Source organism: Heloderma suspectum, chromosome 11, assembly GCF_057233095.1.
Source record: "Heloderma suspectum isolate Gila_16-S chromosome 11, 16-S_ref, whole genome shotgun sequence".
Taxonomy (NCBI): Eukaryota; Metazoa; Chordata; class Lepidosauria; order Squamata; family Helodermatidae; genus Heloderma; species Heloderma suspectum.
Genome location: NC_139468.1, coordinates 2,639,862 through 2,656,300, shown reverse-complemented (window position 1 = coordinate 2,656,300; position 16,439 = coordinate 2,639,862). Strand labels below are relative to the sequence as shown.

Genomic DNA, 16,439 nt, shown 5'->3' with positions numbered 1-16,439 from the left:
TTATTTACCAGGAAAATCAGAAATGTATGTTATATCAGACATATTACATATTTCAACAGTGTAAAATAATGGGAATTCCCAGATTAAGAAGTTTTCGTTTTATGTGTGTGGGTTTACGGCAATAAAATGTGTATTTCTTAACCAAGGCTATCGGCCTTTACTTTGGTCTCTGAGGGACGAGTTCTCATCTCATTATCTTGGAGAAATGCTCTGCCATTGCCTTGTCCTGGTGGGTGGCTTGTTCTTGTCCAGATGTCGTTCTCCAGTCTTTATTTCCATTCCTGCGGAATTGTGATTGTTAGGTCTGTTCTCTTTTGTTTGGTGACGGTTTGGCCTCTGTGTCCATGCTACTTCTAATGAGGCCTTGTGGGATACAGGCCCTGCAATCAGCTCTTCCTCAGCAGGCTTGGTATTGTGTGCTGTAAATGGTTATCGGTAGAATTCTTTGGTGCACTCTGATTCCAGAAGCTTGAATTCTGCAGCTGCTGTTTATGTCTCAAGCTTAAGTGGTCCCTTATATGCAGCTGAAAGTCTGCTGCAGTCATTTCATTTTCCTGACCCTGAATGCAATATCTCTTGCCACCTTAGACTAAGTCTGGCAAATTTTAATTGCTTGTGGAATATCCACTTTACTGTCCTTTCCAGATGCAGGGCCCACCTTTGACTCAAACCTGCAACTTGGGGCCAAGTTTAAATGTTTTGCCATAGAAGTCTGGACTTGGGAGTGAGAGGGAAGACTCTGCCCCCCCTTCACTATGGAGGCACCATGGAGCCCACACAGTTAGCACTCTCCCCCAGGCTGAGCCAGGAATAGTACCTGTAAGCTACTGCTACTCTGGCTGGGGATATTGCCTTGCTCAGTCAACCACAGATCATGCGATCTTGTATCACTTTTGTTTTTTAATATTCCCTTGCAGCAGGAAGAAGTGTGCTTGTGGTGCCAGAGCCGAAGTTTTCAGGGGAAAGCAGGGGTTTTTCAGTGCCCCAATGTTGTGCTGCAAGGATTAGGTTGTGTTTACCTTCAGTAGACCCTGTCCTATCCTGCCTCTCCCCCCCCCCCCTGCCGCCGTTGGACTTTGCAGCATTTCTGCTCATATGGAAATCTCTTTAATGCTCTATAAATAGATAGGTGTCCATCTCCCCCACTGTGTGGTGTTCTGCTCTTTCCTTGTTTTGCCTTCTTGTCTTAACTCCTCCCCTCTGAGAACACAAAAAAAAGACAACGATGCTGCCACTGACATAACCCACTAAATGTTTTGTACCAACAATCCCCCCACACACACACCGCTCCGGTAATCCTGTTAGTGAGGCATTGCCTGATTTTTCCTATTGAGATTAGCATTTTCCGGTATGGTGGTTAACTTTTTCTCTCTCTATACCAGCCTGGGAAAATTCACTTTTCCAGGCTTATGGCAGTTTACTTTTTTGGAAAATAATTTCAGTACTGTATGGATGACCGCTCTTGAGTTTGACTTACAAATTCAACTTGAGTTAAAGCCAGAGAGTGTATTGGAGATTTTTTTTAACACAATAATAGGGTCACTAATGGTTAAATGGCTTTTGCTGTGCAGTCTGTGAACTGCTCTGCTACAGCTTTGAGCCTAGCACAATGTTTCCTCTCAGAGGTAGTGCTGTGTGGGCTGAAGGTGGCAGGTGCTTGTCCTGAGAAGTCCCCCCCCCCCCAACTGCACAGCTCCATTGGCAAAGCAGGTGGTGGGGTGCCATGGTTTCAGTCGCTGAGCTAGCTTTCTGCGTGCTTCCTCCCTGCAAATTTGCCCCTTCTGACTGATTGTGTGTGTGTGCTGTGGACACATTTTATGCTTCCATAGAAGGTTAACTGGTTGGCAGGCCCTCTTCCAAGACGGGGCTGTTTCTTGTTATGGCCAAAACACCCGAGGAGCTGTGGTGAAGAGCTGCAGGGCAGGCAGGCAGTCTCCTACCCTCTCAGTAGTGCTGGGATCTGTTTGCCTCCCCCCCACTCCCAGGGGTCATCGGAGAAGGCCGGCAGACTGCTGCCAAGGTACCTGAGGTCAGGGGGGCTGAGGGTCCTGGAGACCCCCATCAGCATTCTGGGCAGCATTTTTGGCATTTTTTCAGTGCTTTTAAGATGTGGTAGAGCTGTACATAAACGTAATTCAGATACATTTTTTAAAAGTCTTTGTGTTTTGTTATGAAATTTCAGGCACACTGGTGGGCAGTACTGCTCATGGGGATTGCCCTGATCATGCTGATGGCCGGCTTCATTAAGATATGCAGTGTACATACTCCGAGCAGCAATCCAAAGCTGCCCCCGCCTAAACCACTTCCAGGTGAGCACTTCCATGTTGTGACAACTGCACATCCTTCTCTGGACTTCTATGTAAGGGAAACCATGGCTGGCGCTATGAAAGCAGAGGGGTGCGCTTGCTGCAAAGCATTCTTGTATATCAGGGGTGTTGGACCTCAGGCCACAGGCCAAATCTGGCCTTCTTGAACTACTGAGCTGGCCCTTTGAGGTTCCCCAGATGGCCCCCTTTCCCCAACTGCCAGTTGTCTGGTGGTTTCCCAGCTTTTGTGCAGTTCTCCCCCCCCCCCCCCGAAAGGTTGGAACACCTGTCCTCTTAAGGCTGAGTTACTGGCAGTAGGAGCTTGAGGCTACCATGTGCTGGTATTTTCGGCCCCACCCATTTTGCCCCTGCCCACAAGAGCGCCGAAATTTTATTTGGCCCTTGGGCTGAAAGAGGTTTAACACACTGTTGTATACAGAAGATAAAAATGTGTGAGAATATAAAGTGTTACCCTATTGGACTGTTAGGCTAACAGACCATCCCAGGGCTGTCAAATCTTTGTGGGCTTAAGAGTTGGCCTGCCTGACTGTTGGTAACACTGTAATGGGATGTAACTTTGAAGATGCTGCTTGGCACAGGTGTCATTCCTGCCATTCCTCAATATGGATTTGAGCGTAGAGATTTCAGCAGCTATTGATTGCCTGCATGTTTGGCATCAAGCAATGGATTCTCTCTCATTAGTAAAACTGCTGCTACATTCTCTCTACAAATGGTTTTTGAAAGACATAATTTAAAACATTTTATCCCACCTTTCCAAGATTATTCAAGGAAAGCTCACATAACTAAAACAGTTTTTTATATAATACACACACCACATGTCAAGAACATGTGACAATGGAACCAATTACCTGGGGAGGTGGTGGGCTCTCCCACACTGGAGGCCTTCAAGACGAGGCTGGACAGCCATTTGTCAGGGATGCTCTGACTTGGATTCCTGCATTGAGCAGGGGGTTGGACTCAGTGGCCTTGTAGGCCCCTTCCAACCCTACTGTTCTATGATTCTATGAACATCAGACTAGAGTAAAACAGATGTCTTAAGGCAACCAGTGGCATGGTCATTCTTTCTGGCCGCCCACTGCTGTGTTAAACAGAGGGATCTTGTATAAAAACCTGAAAATAAGAGGGAAAAGAACACAAATGATACATGCACATACACGCAATCACATTCATATCTGATTTGAGATGGATCGTTAAGGCTAAATTAAAACCATTTAAATGTGAGTTTAATCTTTCCCCCAAAGCTCAGGAGTCTAAAAATAGGGGTTACATTCAGGTGGTGTGAGTGGCAGAGCAAGCAGAAAGATGGAATGTAAGGTTTTGGTAATGAAAAATGGCACCATTTACAAGTTAGAGGACACAAGTCCCTCCCCCCTCCACACAGGCAGACAGTCAGTCAGAGAGAGACTCTCTCTCCCTCCCTCCCCCTCTCTCCCTCCCCCTCCCTCTCTCACACAGACACTCAGGCAGACACTCAGGCAGACAGAGGCAGAGACACAGGCATTCTCTTTTTTTTCTGGTTCCTTAAGCCCTCTGACTGGCTGCCTGCTCCTCTAGAAGTTGCAGCTTGTTCCCTAACTCAGCATCCCCACCCAGCCCAAATAGCATCCAATTCTGCTGGGGCTTATAGAAGTAGCGCGCTCAATGTCTGCAAAAGCGTGTGGAATGGTGTTGACACCCATATTTTCAAAGCTTGAATGTATGTGCACCTTGGACTGTGTTACCTGGGAGGAGGTAATATATTGCCCCCTCCCCCACCCCACCCGCCAATGTAAAGAAATAAGGGCTACTCACTGGAGCAGGGTCTCCAGCCCTTTCGTGCTGGTGAGCACAGGGCACAAATACAAAACGGCTGCCAGGGGGGAGGCTGGCTCTTCTCAAAAATGTGTGTGTGCACACTCACACCACCAGCCACCTACCACACACACAAACACACCAAAACTCCAGCTATCCATCACACATAGAAAACACCCCCCTCACACTGGTCTCCCAACCCCCAAACTGGCCCCTGTTCCTCTCCCTACTCCACCCCGACAGCTTTCCCCCACATCCACCCTAGCATCCCCATGCCACTTACCAGGCAGCTACACTGGGTGTCCCTTTTTCTTTTTTGTCAGGGAGGTAGGCTGGAGTGCTTCAGAGCAAAGCGCTGGTTTCCAGCTGCCCACCACCATTACTTAAGAATGCCTCTAGGTCAGGGGTGGGCAACTTGTGGCCCCACAACTTCCATCAGACCTAGGCAGTGGTGAGGGATGAAGGACGTTGTAGGCTAGGCCAAAACATCTGGAGAGCCACAAGTTGCTCACCCCTACCCTAGGTCTGCATGGGGTCCCAAAGTGGGAAGTGGCTAGGGGTGGCTGGCAGCCCTGAAATGATCCTAGCCTCCAGGAAGACATTTATTTTAACATCTAACACCCATTGGAAGAGGTGCTCTGATGACACCGTGTTGCTGACCCCAGCATTAGGGAGTTAGCTTCCATTTGTGTGGCATCTTGTCACTACACTGTGTAGAGAGAACCCTGAGGGAGATGTTAAAAGTGAAGTAGATGAGAAAGCTGGACCTAGCCTAGAGTAGTGGTGAGAAGTTCAACATCTTTCAGAGAGAACTGTCCTTGGGTACTTTGCTTGGGAGTTGTTACCAACAGTAGGTAATTAAAGCTTTGCATAATACGCATGTAGCATATTGGGCCTTAGGTGTTGACTGTGGGTTGCTTAAGCGGGGAAGAAAAACTTTTGAAAAACTCTGTATTGTATTGTCCTGTTTTTCTGCAGGCACTTTGAAGCGAAGGAGACCGCCCCAAACAGCTCAGCCCCCTCCGCGCCAGAGGCCGCGAGAGAGTTATCAGATGGGACACATGAGACGTTAAGTGCTGATTTTTGCCTTGGTTCTTCCTAGTGCCTACAGTGGGAAAATTTCACTCCAAAGAAAACCTATATTAAGTCATTGTCCCTGGTCTAACTTTCAACTCAAATGCAAAAGAAGAAAAAAGGCAAGATGTGAGATTCTCAGAACAAGTGGAGAAGTTTGATGATTGCATTCACCTGCCCAAAAGAGAAGCGGCTGATCTTGAGGCAGATTTTTAACGCTCCTGAGCACCATGTTTTTCTCCTCCCTCAGCTCTTCATTGTTGCCTTTTCTTCACTTGCAGGCAAACATGACTCTTGTGAAACTTCTCTTCACACAAATTAAAGTATATATTTTTCAACTGTCAAGGCTAGGAAGCTAGACCGCCTCAACATTGGAGACATTACTTTGCCAATGTACATAAATGATCATATGCAGACATTGTATTTCTAATGTGCACCTGTACTTCTGTGTGCAATTGTAAAACAAGAGAATTGCAATATGGATGTTTCTTTGTATTATAAACCTTTTACGCTCTTAATGAAAAAATTACTGTTTAATTGACATACTCAGGATAACAGAGGTTGATGGTGTATAAAGGTCCAGGATTCTGTAATGCTTTACGCAGGAATTGTGAATCAAATCAAATCCTTTTTTATGTATCTGTATTATGGTCAAAATTTCTGATAACGCACGGTCTGAATGCAAAACCCAGATTGCTCCTCCTGCACAAGCCCTGCTAGAAGGAACGAGGCTCTGCTTTGACCCAAGGGTGGCTTGTGTAGGAAACATTCCCTCTGGATTGTGCTGGCCCATTTCGTGTTATGCCATTGCTGTCTGGAGGATGGCACACGCCAGGAGGTTCCCACCATCCATATGGTTTTTTTAATGTAAAATGTCTTGTCTTCTGAGAGCGCAGCATAAGTATTTTCAAAAGAGAATAAAATCTTTGCCTATTCTTCTGTTAAATGATCAAATATTTTTTTTCATGCTTTGGTAGAAGGATACGTCTGCTATATTTTTCTCAAAAGATTGCAAGTGGCTTTCTTTGATACACTCTGATAGTCTTAATATGTGGTAATTAGGTTCCTAATTCTGACAAATTTGGGAGAGATAAAAGCTGTGTTTAATTTTTGTTTCTAACTTAACAAGTATTTTGGTAATTTTTCAGCATGATACCGTTTTTAAGGATAACCACTAAAATGAGTAGCTGCTGCAACAGGTGGTGCAGTTGTGTTAAGTGTGTAGGCTGGGGAACGTCCGCAAAAGGCACCTGGAGGAGCAGGGAAGCGCAAACAGCACAATGGCCCAAAGTTTTTATTGAAAGTGTATATAATTGGCGTTTTTAAAAAAAGAGGAAACAAAAGCAATGTTGTGATACGCTTAACTGCTATGCAGGAAATGGAAGAGGGCATTATTCAAGCTTGTGATACGCTGCTTCTGTTTTTCCAAAAGCACCAAGCTAATTAGGAAACAAATGGCTATAAAATATTTCTGGCTTTGCTTAGGAATCAAATTTTATTAAGGGTTTAACCAGGGTGGTTTGTTTTTTGTTTACTTTTTGTTTTGTTTTTTCCAAGAGTATAAGGTTTACACACGCATTCTCATAATGTGACGCAAGCCAGCAAGGCCAAAAATGTTAAAAGAATATAATGGGATCTCTTCCTTGTAAAACTTGTACAGTATGTGGTGACTTTTTTCAAAATACAGCTTTTTTGTACATGGTTTAGAGACAAATTTTGTACATGAAACCCCCAGACCAATAAACTATAAATAATTCTGAAGGATCTTAACTAGTTAGAAATCTCTGTAGTTGCTTTTAAAACATTTTAAAATACATTTTGGGGTTGTCCTGTTTTTTTCCTTCAGACTGTGCAAAGACTGAAAGCTAGGTTTGCATTTCTGAAATGGTGACTTTTATTCTGCAAGAGTTCTTAGTAACTTCTTGAGTGTGGTAGATCTTGGAACATGTAAATTCTTTTCTTGTGATGTTATCCTGTGGCTAGGGTGTTTGGCAGAGAGCTGGCTACCCTGTTTTATTTTGGGTCTAAGTTTAATGTTTTCTGCAAAGAGAAAAAAGTGCACTGAACTCTCCACTACAAGTCAAGATGTGGTAAAATAAAATAAAAAATATCAAGGCAAATTGCGATCTAATACTACTGTCAGTTTAATGTCCACTGTGTTTTATACAGTATCTTTTTTGTTCACTTTGGAAATTTTTACTAAAAGTTGCAAAAAATAAAATAAAATAAAAGTATTGTGCAAACAAATGTAAGGTTTTTTGAAACTTGAAACGCATTAATAAATAGACCTGATGAAATCACCCTGCAGGTTGAGTTGTTTCTCAAACAATTTGTATCTGCCTACCTTCCTCAGCAAGAAGCTGGCTGTGTCTCTTTATTAGCTCCTATGTTATTGCACTGTGGCTCACAAAGAGAGGGTCCCAGTCAGTTGTTATACTGCTGTGGCATCTGGAAATGCTACCTCCAGACTCTCTTGTGGAACTTCATCTCTGCACAATGCTTGTGCGTGATTCTCCCTGTCTCTCACCCCACCCCTCTGGAGGACATCAGGCTGCCTACCCCTGTTCTAGAAGGACTGAGTTTATTTGCCAGGATCTAAAGGCCAGTGCAGCTAGTTCTGTGCACCTGAGGGGGTCTTTGACCTATTTTGTAAATATTGACTCTTCATTTCACATGCCAAACTGATTTTGAATTGGAGAGTGTGGTACTCTTGGAGGAAAAAAAAGTAATACTCTCAAATAAAAAAAATCCTGGTCAGTGCACCTAAAATAGCACTTTGTTCTGGCCATTGCAGAACAAACCTAATGTTATTGCTTGTGCTGCTGTCGAGGATGGTTGGGTAATGGGTGCGTTGGTGAGTTTGCCCTCACGTTGCACATGGATTGCTGTAGAATATGGGAATTAGCATCTTCAGAGTCCAGAGTTGTGTGAGCTACTGAAGAAATCTAAAAGTTGCTTGAAATGTCTAATATTTATGGATAAGGCAGAAGTGCTTTGTCTCTAATGGACATTTGTTTTTGTTTTGAAACTCCATTTTCAATTTTATTTTCAGCATCGGCACCATTGCAAAAAACACGAAGTTGCAATTCAGCAGATGTGGTTTAAAGTGTTCTGTAAGATACTATGAAATATACCTGTACAACAGAGTGCATACTCTGCAAAGATATGTACAACTGTACACCTTTTCGAAAGGCAGCAATTAACATCCAAAATTCTTACACTGAAAGGGCATGAATGGTACTGATTTCCTAACATTCACCAACGTCTTGTTCTATGTCCTTGCTGTCTCCGTTAAATAGCTTTCCATGTATATTTCTATAGTGTGTAATTCAAGTGTCAGGAGAACCATCTGAATAAATGAGAGTATTTGTATTGCCGCTGCTGAAAAGGATGCATTTCCATTACAATGCACTTTGAATTAAACATAACATGCCAGTATATTTTTGAAATACAGGCCTGTATTTCCAGAGAATTCCAGAGTAATCTTTAGTATTTTCATGTCTTGCTGAAAGGATGTAACACTGCTACTCCTGCAGTTATTTAGAAAACTCATGAAGAATGTTCTAATGCTTGATGGTGTCTGCTGTATGTTCTAAATCAAGAGGAGTGAGATCTCTTTCAAGCATTTCAGGGATGCTGAAGAAATTCACTACTTGGAGAGTCCTGTGGTAATTGCCAAACATACTATTCAAAGCATATTGTTTCTAAAGACTTTCAGATCAATGCGGATGAGTGGCCCTGACATCAAGTCCTGACATGTCTATGGTGCTCAGCCCTATAAATAGTGCTGTCTCCAGCAATGAAGCTGGACTGGTGTGCATCTGATGTGGTAGGCTCGGACTTCCCTGTCCATGATGCTAGGCCTTTCTTACTGGCATCCACAAATCCTGCTCACCAGAACACCTAGCTTGGGATGTATGAGTATTTTGTTTCAGTTCACAAATCACTTGAAAGTGCTCCATTCACCACCCCTGAATGCAAATAGGGCATTCAAAACTGTTTGCAAATTCTGGAGCTGCTGCTATAGCTTACTACCTAGCCATTATTGTTGCACTCCTTCCTCAGCTGCTGATCAGACCCTTGGTGAAAATATGCCAGTGGTAGCTTGGTTCCTTGTGGGAGATTAGAAGTCTAGTGCCTCTTCACATAATGCATATCACTTTAGCAGTGGAACTGGAAAATGTCCAATTTGCTTTTGTAGGATTTTTTCTAGGATATTGCAAATGGCAACTGAAATGATCATGGCTAGGAATGGTTGTTTTCTGGGCCTTAAAAGCATTTCACTTCCATGTCTTGAAAGGAAAATGGGTAGGGAAACAATAGACCAGGAACACTCAAAAGAGTAGCAAGACTCAAGTGCTGCCAGTCCCAGCTGTTCCAGTCAGCCTCAATGAACTAGGAAAAGCTTGGGCTCATGCCAGTACTAGCACCTGCCAATTCAGTGGCAGAGGCATCGGCTCTGTATTCAGTAGGTCCCCAATTCAATCCCTCATCTCCAGGTAATGGTCAAGGACCTTCTCTGCCTGAAAGATCTTGACCAAGAAAGATCTTGGGGTTGTGGTGGACAGCTCAATGAAAATGTCAACCCCATGTGCAGCTGCTGTGAAAAAGGCAAATTCCATGTTCAGCATTATTAGGAAAAGAATAAAAAATAAAACTGATATCATCCTGCCCTTATACAACAAATCTAGGATGTGACCACATGGAATACTGTGTTCAGTTCTCACCACCACACCTAAAAAGGGATATTGTGGAGCTGGAAAAGGTGCAGAAAAGGGCAACTAAAAGGATCATGAGGCTGGAGCATCTCCCCTTTGAGGAAAAGTTACCACATCTGGGACTGTTGAGCTGAGAGAAAAGGCGAATGCGGGAGACGACATAGAGGTGTACAAAATTACACATGGTGTGGAGAAAGTGGAGAGGGAGACATTTTTAGTTGATTCCACACTTTATTCGTTCTTTGTCTTTCATCAACCTTTTCTTGGATGCGTGCAACCCCATTGTACTGGATCCATGAAGGTTTTTGTGTCTTTTTCCTCATGTTTGTGTGTGCATGTAAATATGTATATAAAGAAAAAAAATAGGTGTGTGTTTTTTAGAAGAGAAGGTAAGGCATGGAAGCCTTTCTTGAGGGGCAGCGCCAGTTCTTTGTGGTTCCTGTTCATCGGGTTGGCTCCCTTCCCCGTTGGGAGCGGAATTCGCATCTCACAAACATTTTCTCCTGGCCTGGATAGAGGTGCAAATTATCAACACTTTGAGAACAAAATGTCATTCTAGGCAGAAAAGGGGGGGTGGGGATAAGAAAAAACACAACTGTTAATATTAAATAATGAACTAGTAATCAGTTGTCTCTCCAAGTTGATGAGCAGGATTAAAATTGTACAATCTAAAAATGGCATCACGCAGTATAATAAATTGGAACCCTCTCATCAGAATGCTGTTATGGTGAGCACACAGCCGTCATGGCAACTCTTTTGCCATGTTAACTAGCCTGTGGCTACAGAACGTGAATGGGGCCAAATACGTTGTGGTTACCCCCTAATGACTTAGACTCCTCGCAAGCAGTTGTTAGACCATAAGCCGCTCTCTAGTAGAGTCCCACCATACTTACTTCTGTTGAGTTTCTCCTGCCTTGACTCGTATTGTCTTCACAATAAGTCCTGGTCGTTGGCCTCCCTTTGTCCAAGGGATGATGGTTTGGACGGTGTTCCAGATGTTTTCCCAAATTGCAATCCCTTCCCATTTCAATTTGATCATCATCAGCTCACCAATATCAATGTCCAGAGGGACAAGAAAAGTGTAGGTTTTATTTCCAGTAATGCCTTCAACTCTAACAGCATGGGTAAAAATAAAAATGCACACAAATATTCATTTGTTCCTTATTTTCTCAACATGGCACCTTTCCACTACTGCTTACAATATATCAAATGAACAGCAATCAATACAACAATATAACCCAATATTAAACAATTACAATAATCAGTAACAGAGGCCCTAAATAATATGAAGAAGTCAACAGATAATCAGTTTGTAGACTCTTAGCTAAACACCGAAGTTAAAAGATACAAGGAAACTGAGTATTATTCAAAATCAGCCCTAAAGATAGTGGTAAAATAATGGGTTTGGGAGACAGATGGCATGAGGACCATGTTCTTAAAATTGCTGGTAGGAAGCTGTTAAGACATGCCCCCCTCCCCCCCACACACATACACACATTTGCTTGAAGAGAAAGCTTGAGGAAATGGATATAAAAGTCCCAAAGAGACATTGGTAGGGAACATCCCACCAAATGAATCCATGCAATTTTGATTAAAGGGGGGGGGGGGGAGTGCCGCATGCACATGTCAGGATCATGTGATACCAAGAAGGGCAAATGTCCTTCCACACCAAAGCCAATGGCTTCAACCATGCCCCCCTTTGAGCTGGTTCATAGGCATGGCCCACAAATGTAGGTTATATAGACTGCAGGGCAAAGGAACAAGTGAGATGGTATCTGGAACTCACAAAGTAATGGAGAGATTTTCAACATCGTCTTTGCTGCCAGTCAGCGAGATGGTGAACGTTGGATCAATTTGCCTCCCTTGGAATTCATTGATGAAATGGATCTTGAACTGATAGTGATAAACTGTGGATAGGAGAAAATGGGAAGCTGAAAATATTTAACTGAGTTTAATATAATACAAAAAACGGTGCAGATTATGAGGCCTAGCAGTGCTACAGCACATCACTCCAGAATTTGAATTGTGCAGATGGAGGAGCAAGGGTTGCCAAAATCAAAGCATCTGTGCCAGATGGCTTCATCTTGAACGCCTCCAGCGTGGGAGAGCCCACCACCTCCCTAGGTCACTGGTTCCATTGTCGTATTGCTCTGACAGTCAGGACATTTTTCCTGAGGTTCAGCCGGAATCTGGCTTCCTGTAACTTGAGCCCATTATTCCGTGTCCAGCACTCTGGAATGATGGAGAAGAGATCCTGGCCTTCCTCTCTGGGACAGCCTTTCAAGCACTTCAAGAGCACTATCCTATCTCCCCTCAGTCTTCTCTTCTCAAGGCTAAACAGGCCCAGTTCCTTCAGTCTTTCAAATGGATACCACATTTCTAAGTCTTGGTCTTCGTCCGAATATTACATATTCACACCGTGCACACACCTACCTACCTACAGGGCAGTTCCTACTCTGTGCCTCTATTCTCCCAGTATTGAAGATTCTAAATTCTGTACACACGAAAAGCTTAAATTCTCTGCTCAAACTTCAAAGAAATAAACTTTTGCAAATATGTGTTTTCTTCTGTAATATATACTTCCACTTGTTTGATTTATTTAGCTGGTGGGCCATCTCTTGAACCAAGTGCTACTAAAGATATTCTCAGCTCCTGAACGGCCTGAATTAGCCTGCAAGCCAGAGTTGGCCGGGGAAGCTGGGATGTCTTTGGCTTGCAGCAGCTTTCTCCAACCTGTTGTCCTCCAGAAGTGCTGGACTGCAACTTGCACCATCAGCCGTTGGGCCTGCTGGCCGGGTTCCAGCTTATTGAAGATGCCACGTTGGGGAAAGATGGCTTACTGGTTGATCTAGTTAGCACCTCCCTATGTTCCAGGTGGGCAGTCCTGGGAAAGGGCAAATCCGTTCGGCCTCAGGTTTTGTGGAAGTGGCCAGGCAGATGGGGCGAGGGACGCACAAGCAAGCTGGATGGTCTGGTGGGGACCACTACTGGATGTAGCACCCAGAATGCCTGTAGTGCTGGGACTGAAGCCCAGAAACAGTCAGTGCTCTGGATTTTGCACCTTCAGAGATGAGGTGGCTGGAGACTAGAGGTCAGGCCTTTTCAGTGGTGGCGTAACACTTATTGAAAACTCTCCGCAGAGCACTTGGCTGGCACCGACTGCACTAGCCTTTCAATGGCTAGTAAAATCTCCACCTTTTCAAATGGAGACCTTTTTATTCTCCCAAGCGTTTTAGAGATGATTGGTTTTAGTTCAGCTGTTTCTCTGCTTTTATGGCTGCTTTTACTACGGTTTCGCTGTTTTGTGGTTTTTTAAATCTTGTTTTCTTGTTCTGGAACTTTAATTTTTTAATGGTTAGCCGCCTGGGAAGCTTTTGGCAAAAGCTGGGACAGAAATCTTTTAAACAGACAAAGGAACAGGGTGTCTGGTGTACATGGCTTCTTCTTCCTAGGCAACGTTCACCAGCACTGCACCAAGTACGACAAATAAATCTCAGACTAGACACTTGTTCAGCAGTAGCCAGGTAGTGCCCTTGTGCAGCTCCTGTTCACTTCAAAGGGGTTTGGGTTTGGGCAGAAGAACCTTGTGGGGGATCGTGCCCTAGTCTCCTACCTTTGGAATCCCTGCTTCCTTTCAACATTGGCAAATGCATCCAAGCTGTGGTCCTGCAGGATCATTTGTTTTTTTCATCTTGCCTGGCTTTCTCACATGGCCTTTGCAACATTTTGAGGAAAGGAATTCCAGATCATTTGATACTGCCTGAAATAATAGCGGCCCTGTTCTTTTTCCATTGGCGGTTATGAAAGGCCACTCTTGTTCTGTGTGGTGACCTTTGGATCCCTTAAATGCCTTTTCTTTCATGGTGGCACTGCCAGTCCCAGCACTGTATTTGCAGTGTATGTCAAGCGGGGGAAGAAGGGCAGTGCTGGATGGGTCTGGTGAGCACAGCGTCTCAGAGGCTGAGCTGGAAATCAGGAAGTCGACCCGGTTCATCTCTTGCCTGGGCCGTGACCTTAGACAACCTGCTATCCCTCAATGTCAGGCCACTCTCCCCGCTGCCAGAGGAGTGTAATAATGTTGACCTATCCCACAGGGTTGTTGTAAGGATGACCAAGATCATGTTTGTGAAGCACTTTGAACAGTCTGAAGTCCTACATATATGCTAACTTGTATGACTGGTCAGGAAAAAAAATCTTTCTGGTACCATGAAGGTTGTAAGCCCAGGACCCCCAGCAGCACTTCCTGCCTTACCCTCGTCTCTGTTGCTCAAGGTCTGCAGATGCACGGCCTTGCCGATTTATTTATTTAAAATCTTTCTTGGCTGCCTTTCAGGGCAGTAGCCCCCCATGGCGGCTTATGGTGATGAAGGGCTTCACATCCCCTTGTTGGCTCAGATCAGACTGGCTGGGCCAGGGGGAGTTCTGTGGTGGCCCTGAAATGGTGGAAGCCGCTCTCCAGGGGTATCCACCATGCCCCATCCATCACTGAGCTGCTTCTGCCACCAACTGGGGCCATTTTGAGTTCTTATTTTAAATGTTATCTATTTTTATTCTGGGTCTGTTATTTGTATGTTGTTTTCTCCTTGTACACCACTTTCAGTAAAATGTTGTAGAAAAGCCATTGAGATAAACAGCGGCATGCATCCCATGGTTGCAATCCCGCCTTGAAAATGCACCTGTCTGCTCGCCTTTCAAAAGCTAATATGATCCTTCTCATCTTTTTGCTACAAATTCCAGATAAAGGCTGGAGTGCCTTCCGAAGGGGGAGACCATTTGTGGCCTTCCCTGAGCAATTACGGTCACTTTGGCTTGGCCTGGTTTGACAGAACCAAATTCAACAAGATGATGGGCATAAGAAAGAGCAGCAGATCCAGGCCAGCTTTGACAGCCCACCCCACATTTCATAAGTGCTCTTGGTTTCCTCCTGACTGCTGAAGCACAGCTGACCAAGTCTGTCTTGTGGCAGATCCAGTGAGAGGTCTGGGGGGTTGGGTGGGGGGCTTCTTTTTACCTGTGCTGGCAAATTCTGGTTGCACCCCCAACTCACCCAAATCTTTCAGGCTACCTGAAAGGCCGCCTTCTCCCTTGTGAGCCTGCCTGGGCTTTCAGATCTTTGGGGAGGCCCTTCTCCTGGTCCCACTGTCATCAGACAGTGTTTGGTGGGGACGCAACAGAGGTCCTTCTTGGTGGCCACTCCCATGCTCTGGAACTCTCTTGCCCTCCTCTCTTTTGTTCTCCTGCCAGCAGACAAAGATTTTGTTTTTTCAGGCAGGGCTTTGGCATATAAGCTGGTCTGTTGCTGAAGGCAAGCCCAGCATTAAGGGTAGGCATGGCTGGCCCACATCCCAGCAGGGGCCCACTGACAAAAGTCCCCTGGAGTTGTTCCTCCTCTTCACTACTGCAGTCGGCTTCTTCACCTGCCTCTCATTCTGGCCCAGACCACGGTGGTGGTGGTGAGGAGGAGCAAGAGAGGCTACCACCTGCTTGCTCCTGGATGTCTGCCCATCAAGCAAGTTGCAGCAACGATGAGAAAGAGGAAGGGGAACAATAGCAGCTGGGGAGGACAGCAGCGAGAAGGTCAACTCATTGAGGGAGGGTGCCCATTGAGGGGGTCTTGCCCAAGGCTCCTCTAAATCCAGGAGCCACAAGGGTTTTCTTTAACTGGTTGGTGATGTTTATTTCATTGTTAGGTTTTAAATTTATGTTTATGTTATGTGTTATTTCAAATTTTGCTTGTAATCTGGATTTCCTTGCTAGCTGCCACGAGTGCCATTTTTTGTTAGAATGGAATCAATCGGAATGTGGATTGATTGATGTACTGAAAGGAAATCAGTCAATACATCAATCCATCCACATGTTGCTGTACCTGTGTTGTGTAAGCAGGGCGTGTGGAGGGAGCGCGGGCACCGCTACGCCTGACTGTACTTGCTAGCAAACCTGAGAGCTCCTTTGCTCCTCCCCTCTTTTGCCAGGGAGGAGGGTGATGGCCAGGCCACAGCATCGTCCGCGAGCTGCTCAGTTCTCTCTACGACGGAGGAGGGATGTTGCCTTGGACATCATGCGGCTGCCTTCGACTGAGTCAGACCACTGGGAGTGCATCTGCCGGCAGCTCTCCTGTGTCTTTCCCTTTAACTGGGGAGGGGAGGGATTAAACCCAGGGCCTTCTCCGCGCAAAGTGAGTGCAAGAGCAAGAGGGAGGAGAGAGAGACCGAAAAAAGGAGCCCCCTCCAGTGATGGGCAGCTGTTCAGAAGTCACTTCTCTCTCTCTCTCTGCGTGCCCTGCCCTGTAAGCACACACACCTGTGACATTTGGTCTGAGAGGCAGGCCAAGAGACGACAGGGCGAAGTGAGACAACCAAGAGTGATGTCCATAGAAAAGCTGAGGAGAAGCAGCAATTCTTGAGCTCATCTAAATTCTCCAAAAAAACCACTTTGAAGCTCACTTTGGCTCACTCCCGTTTGTGTTTTTGACCCGTTTTTCGGCTCGTTCAGATGTGCACATTTGAATGGGGAAAGTGTACGTTTTTCT

General features: G+C 45.0%; 2 protein-coding genes across 13 annotated transcripts in view; one reads left to right on the top strand and one right to left on the bottom strand.

Moving 5' to 3' along the window:
• The window catches only part of ADAM10 (ADAM metallopeptidase domain 10), a 72,145-nt gene extending 64,646 nt beyond the window's left edge, over nt 1-7,499 (top strand). For both annotated transcript variants that reach the window (XM_084816592.1, XM_084816591.1), the window contains exons 15-16: nt 2,183-2,309; nt 5,097-7,499. In XM_084816592.1, the coding sequence (XP_084672718.1) occupies nt 2,183-2,309; nt 5,097-5,191 (222 nt within the window). In that variant the 3' untranslated portion in view covers nt 5,192-7,499. The remainder of the gene's footprint in view (nt 1-2,182; nt 2,310-5,096) is intronic.
• Nucleotides 7,500-9,510: 2,011 nt separating this feature from the next.
• Nucleotides 9,511-16,439, bottom strand: part of LIPC (lipase C, hepatic type) — a 53,304-nt gene continuing 46,375 nt past the window's right edge. For 9 of the 11 annotated variants that reach the window (XM_084816596.1, XM_084816599.1, XM_084816601.1 and 6 more), the window contains exons 7-9: nt 11,697-11,817; nt 10,804-11,022; nt 10,125-10,465 (exon numbers count right to left, since the gene is read on the bottom strand). In XM_084816596.1, the coding sequence (XP_084672722.1) occupies nt 10,354-10,465; nt 10,804-11,022; nt 11,697-11,817 (452 nt within the window). In that variant the 3' untranslated portion in view covers nt 10,125-10,353. Of the gene's footprint in view, nt 10,466-10,803; nt 11,023-11,696; nt 11,818-16,439 lie in introns of all 11 variants that reach the window. The other 2 variants (XM_084816594.1, XM_084816595.1) reach the window with 1 other exon arrangement.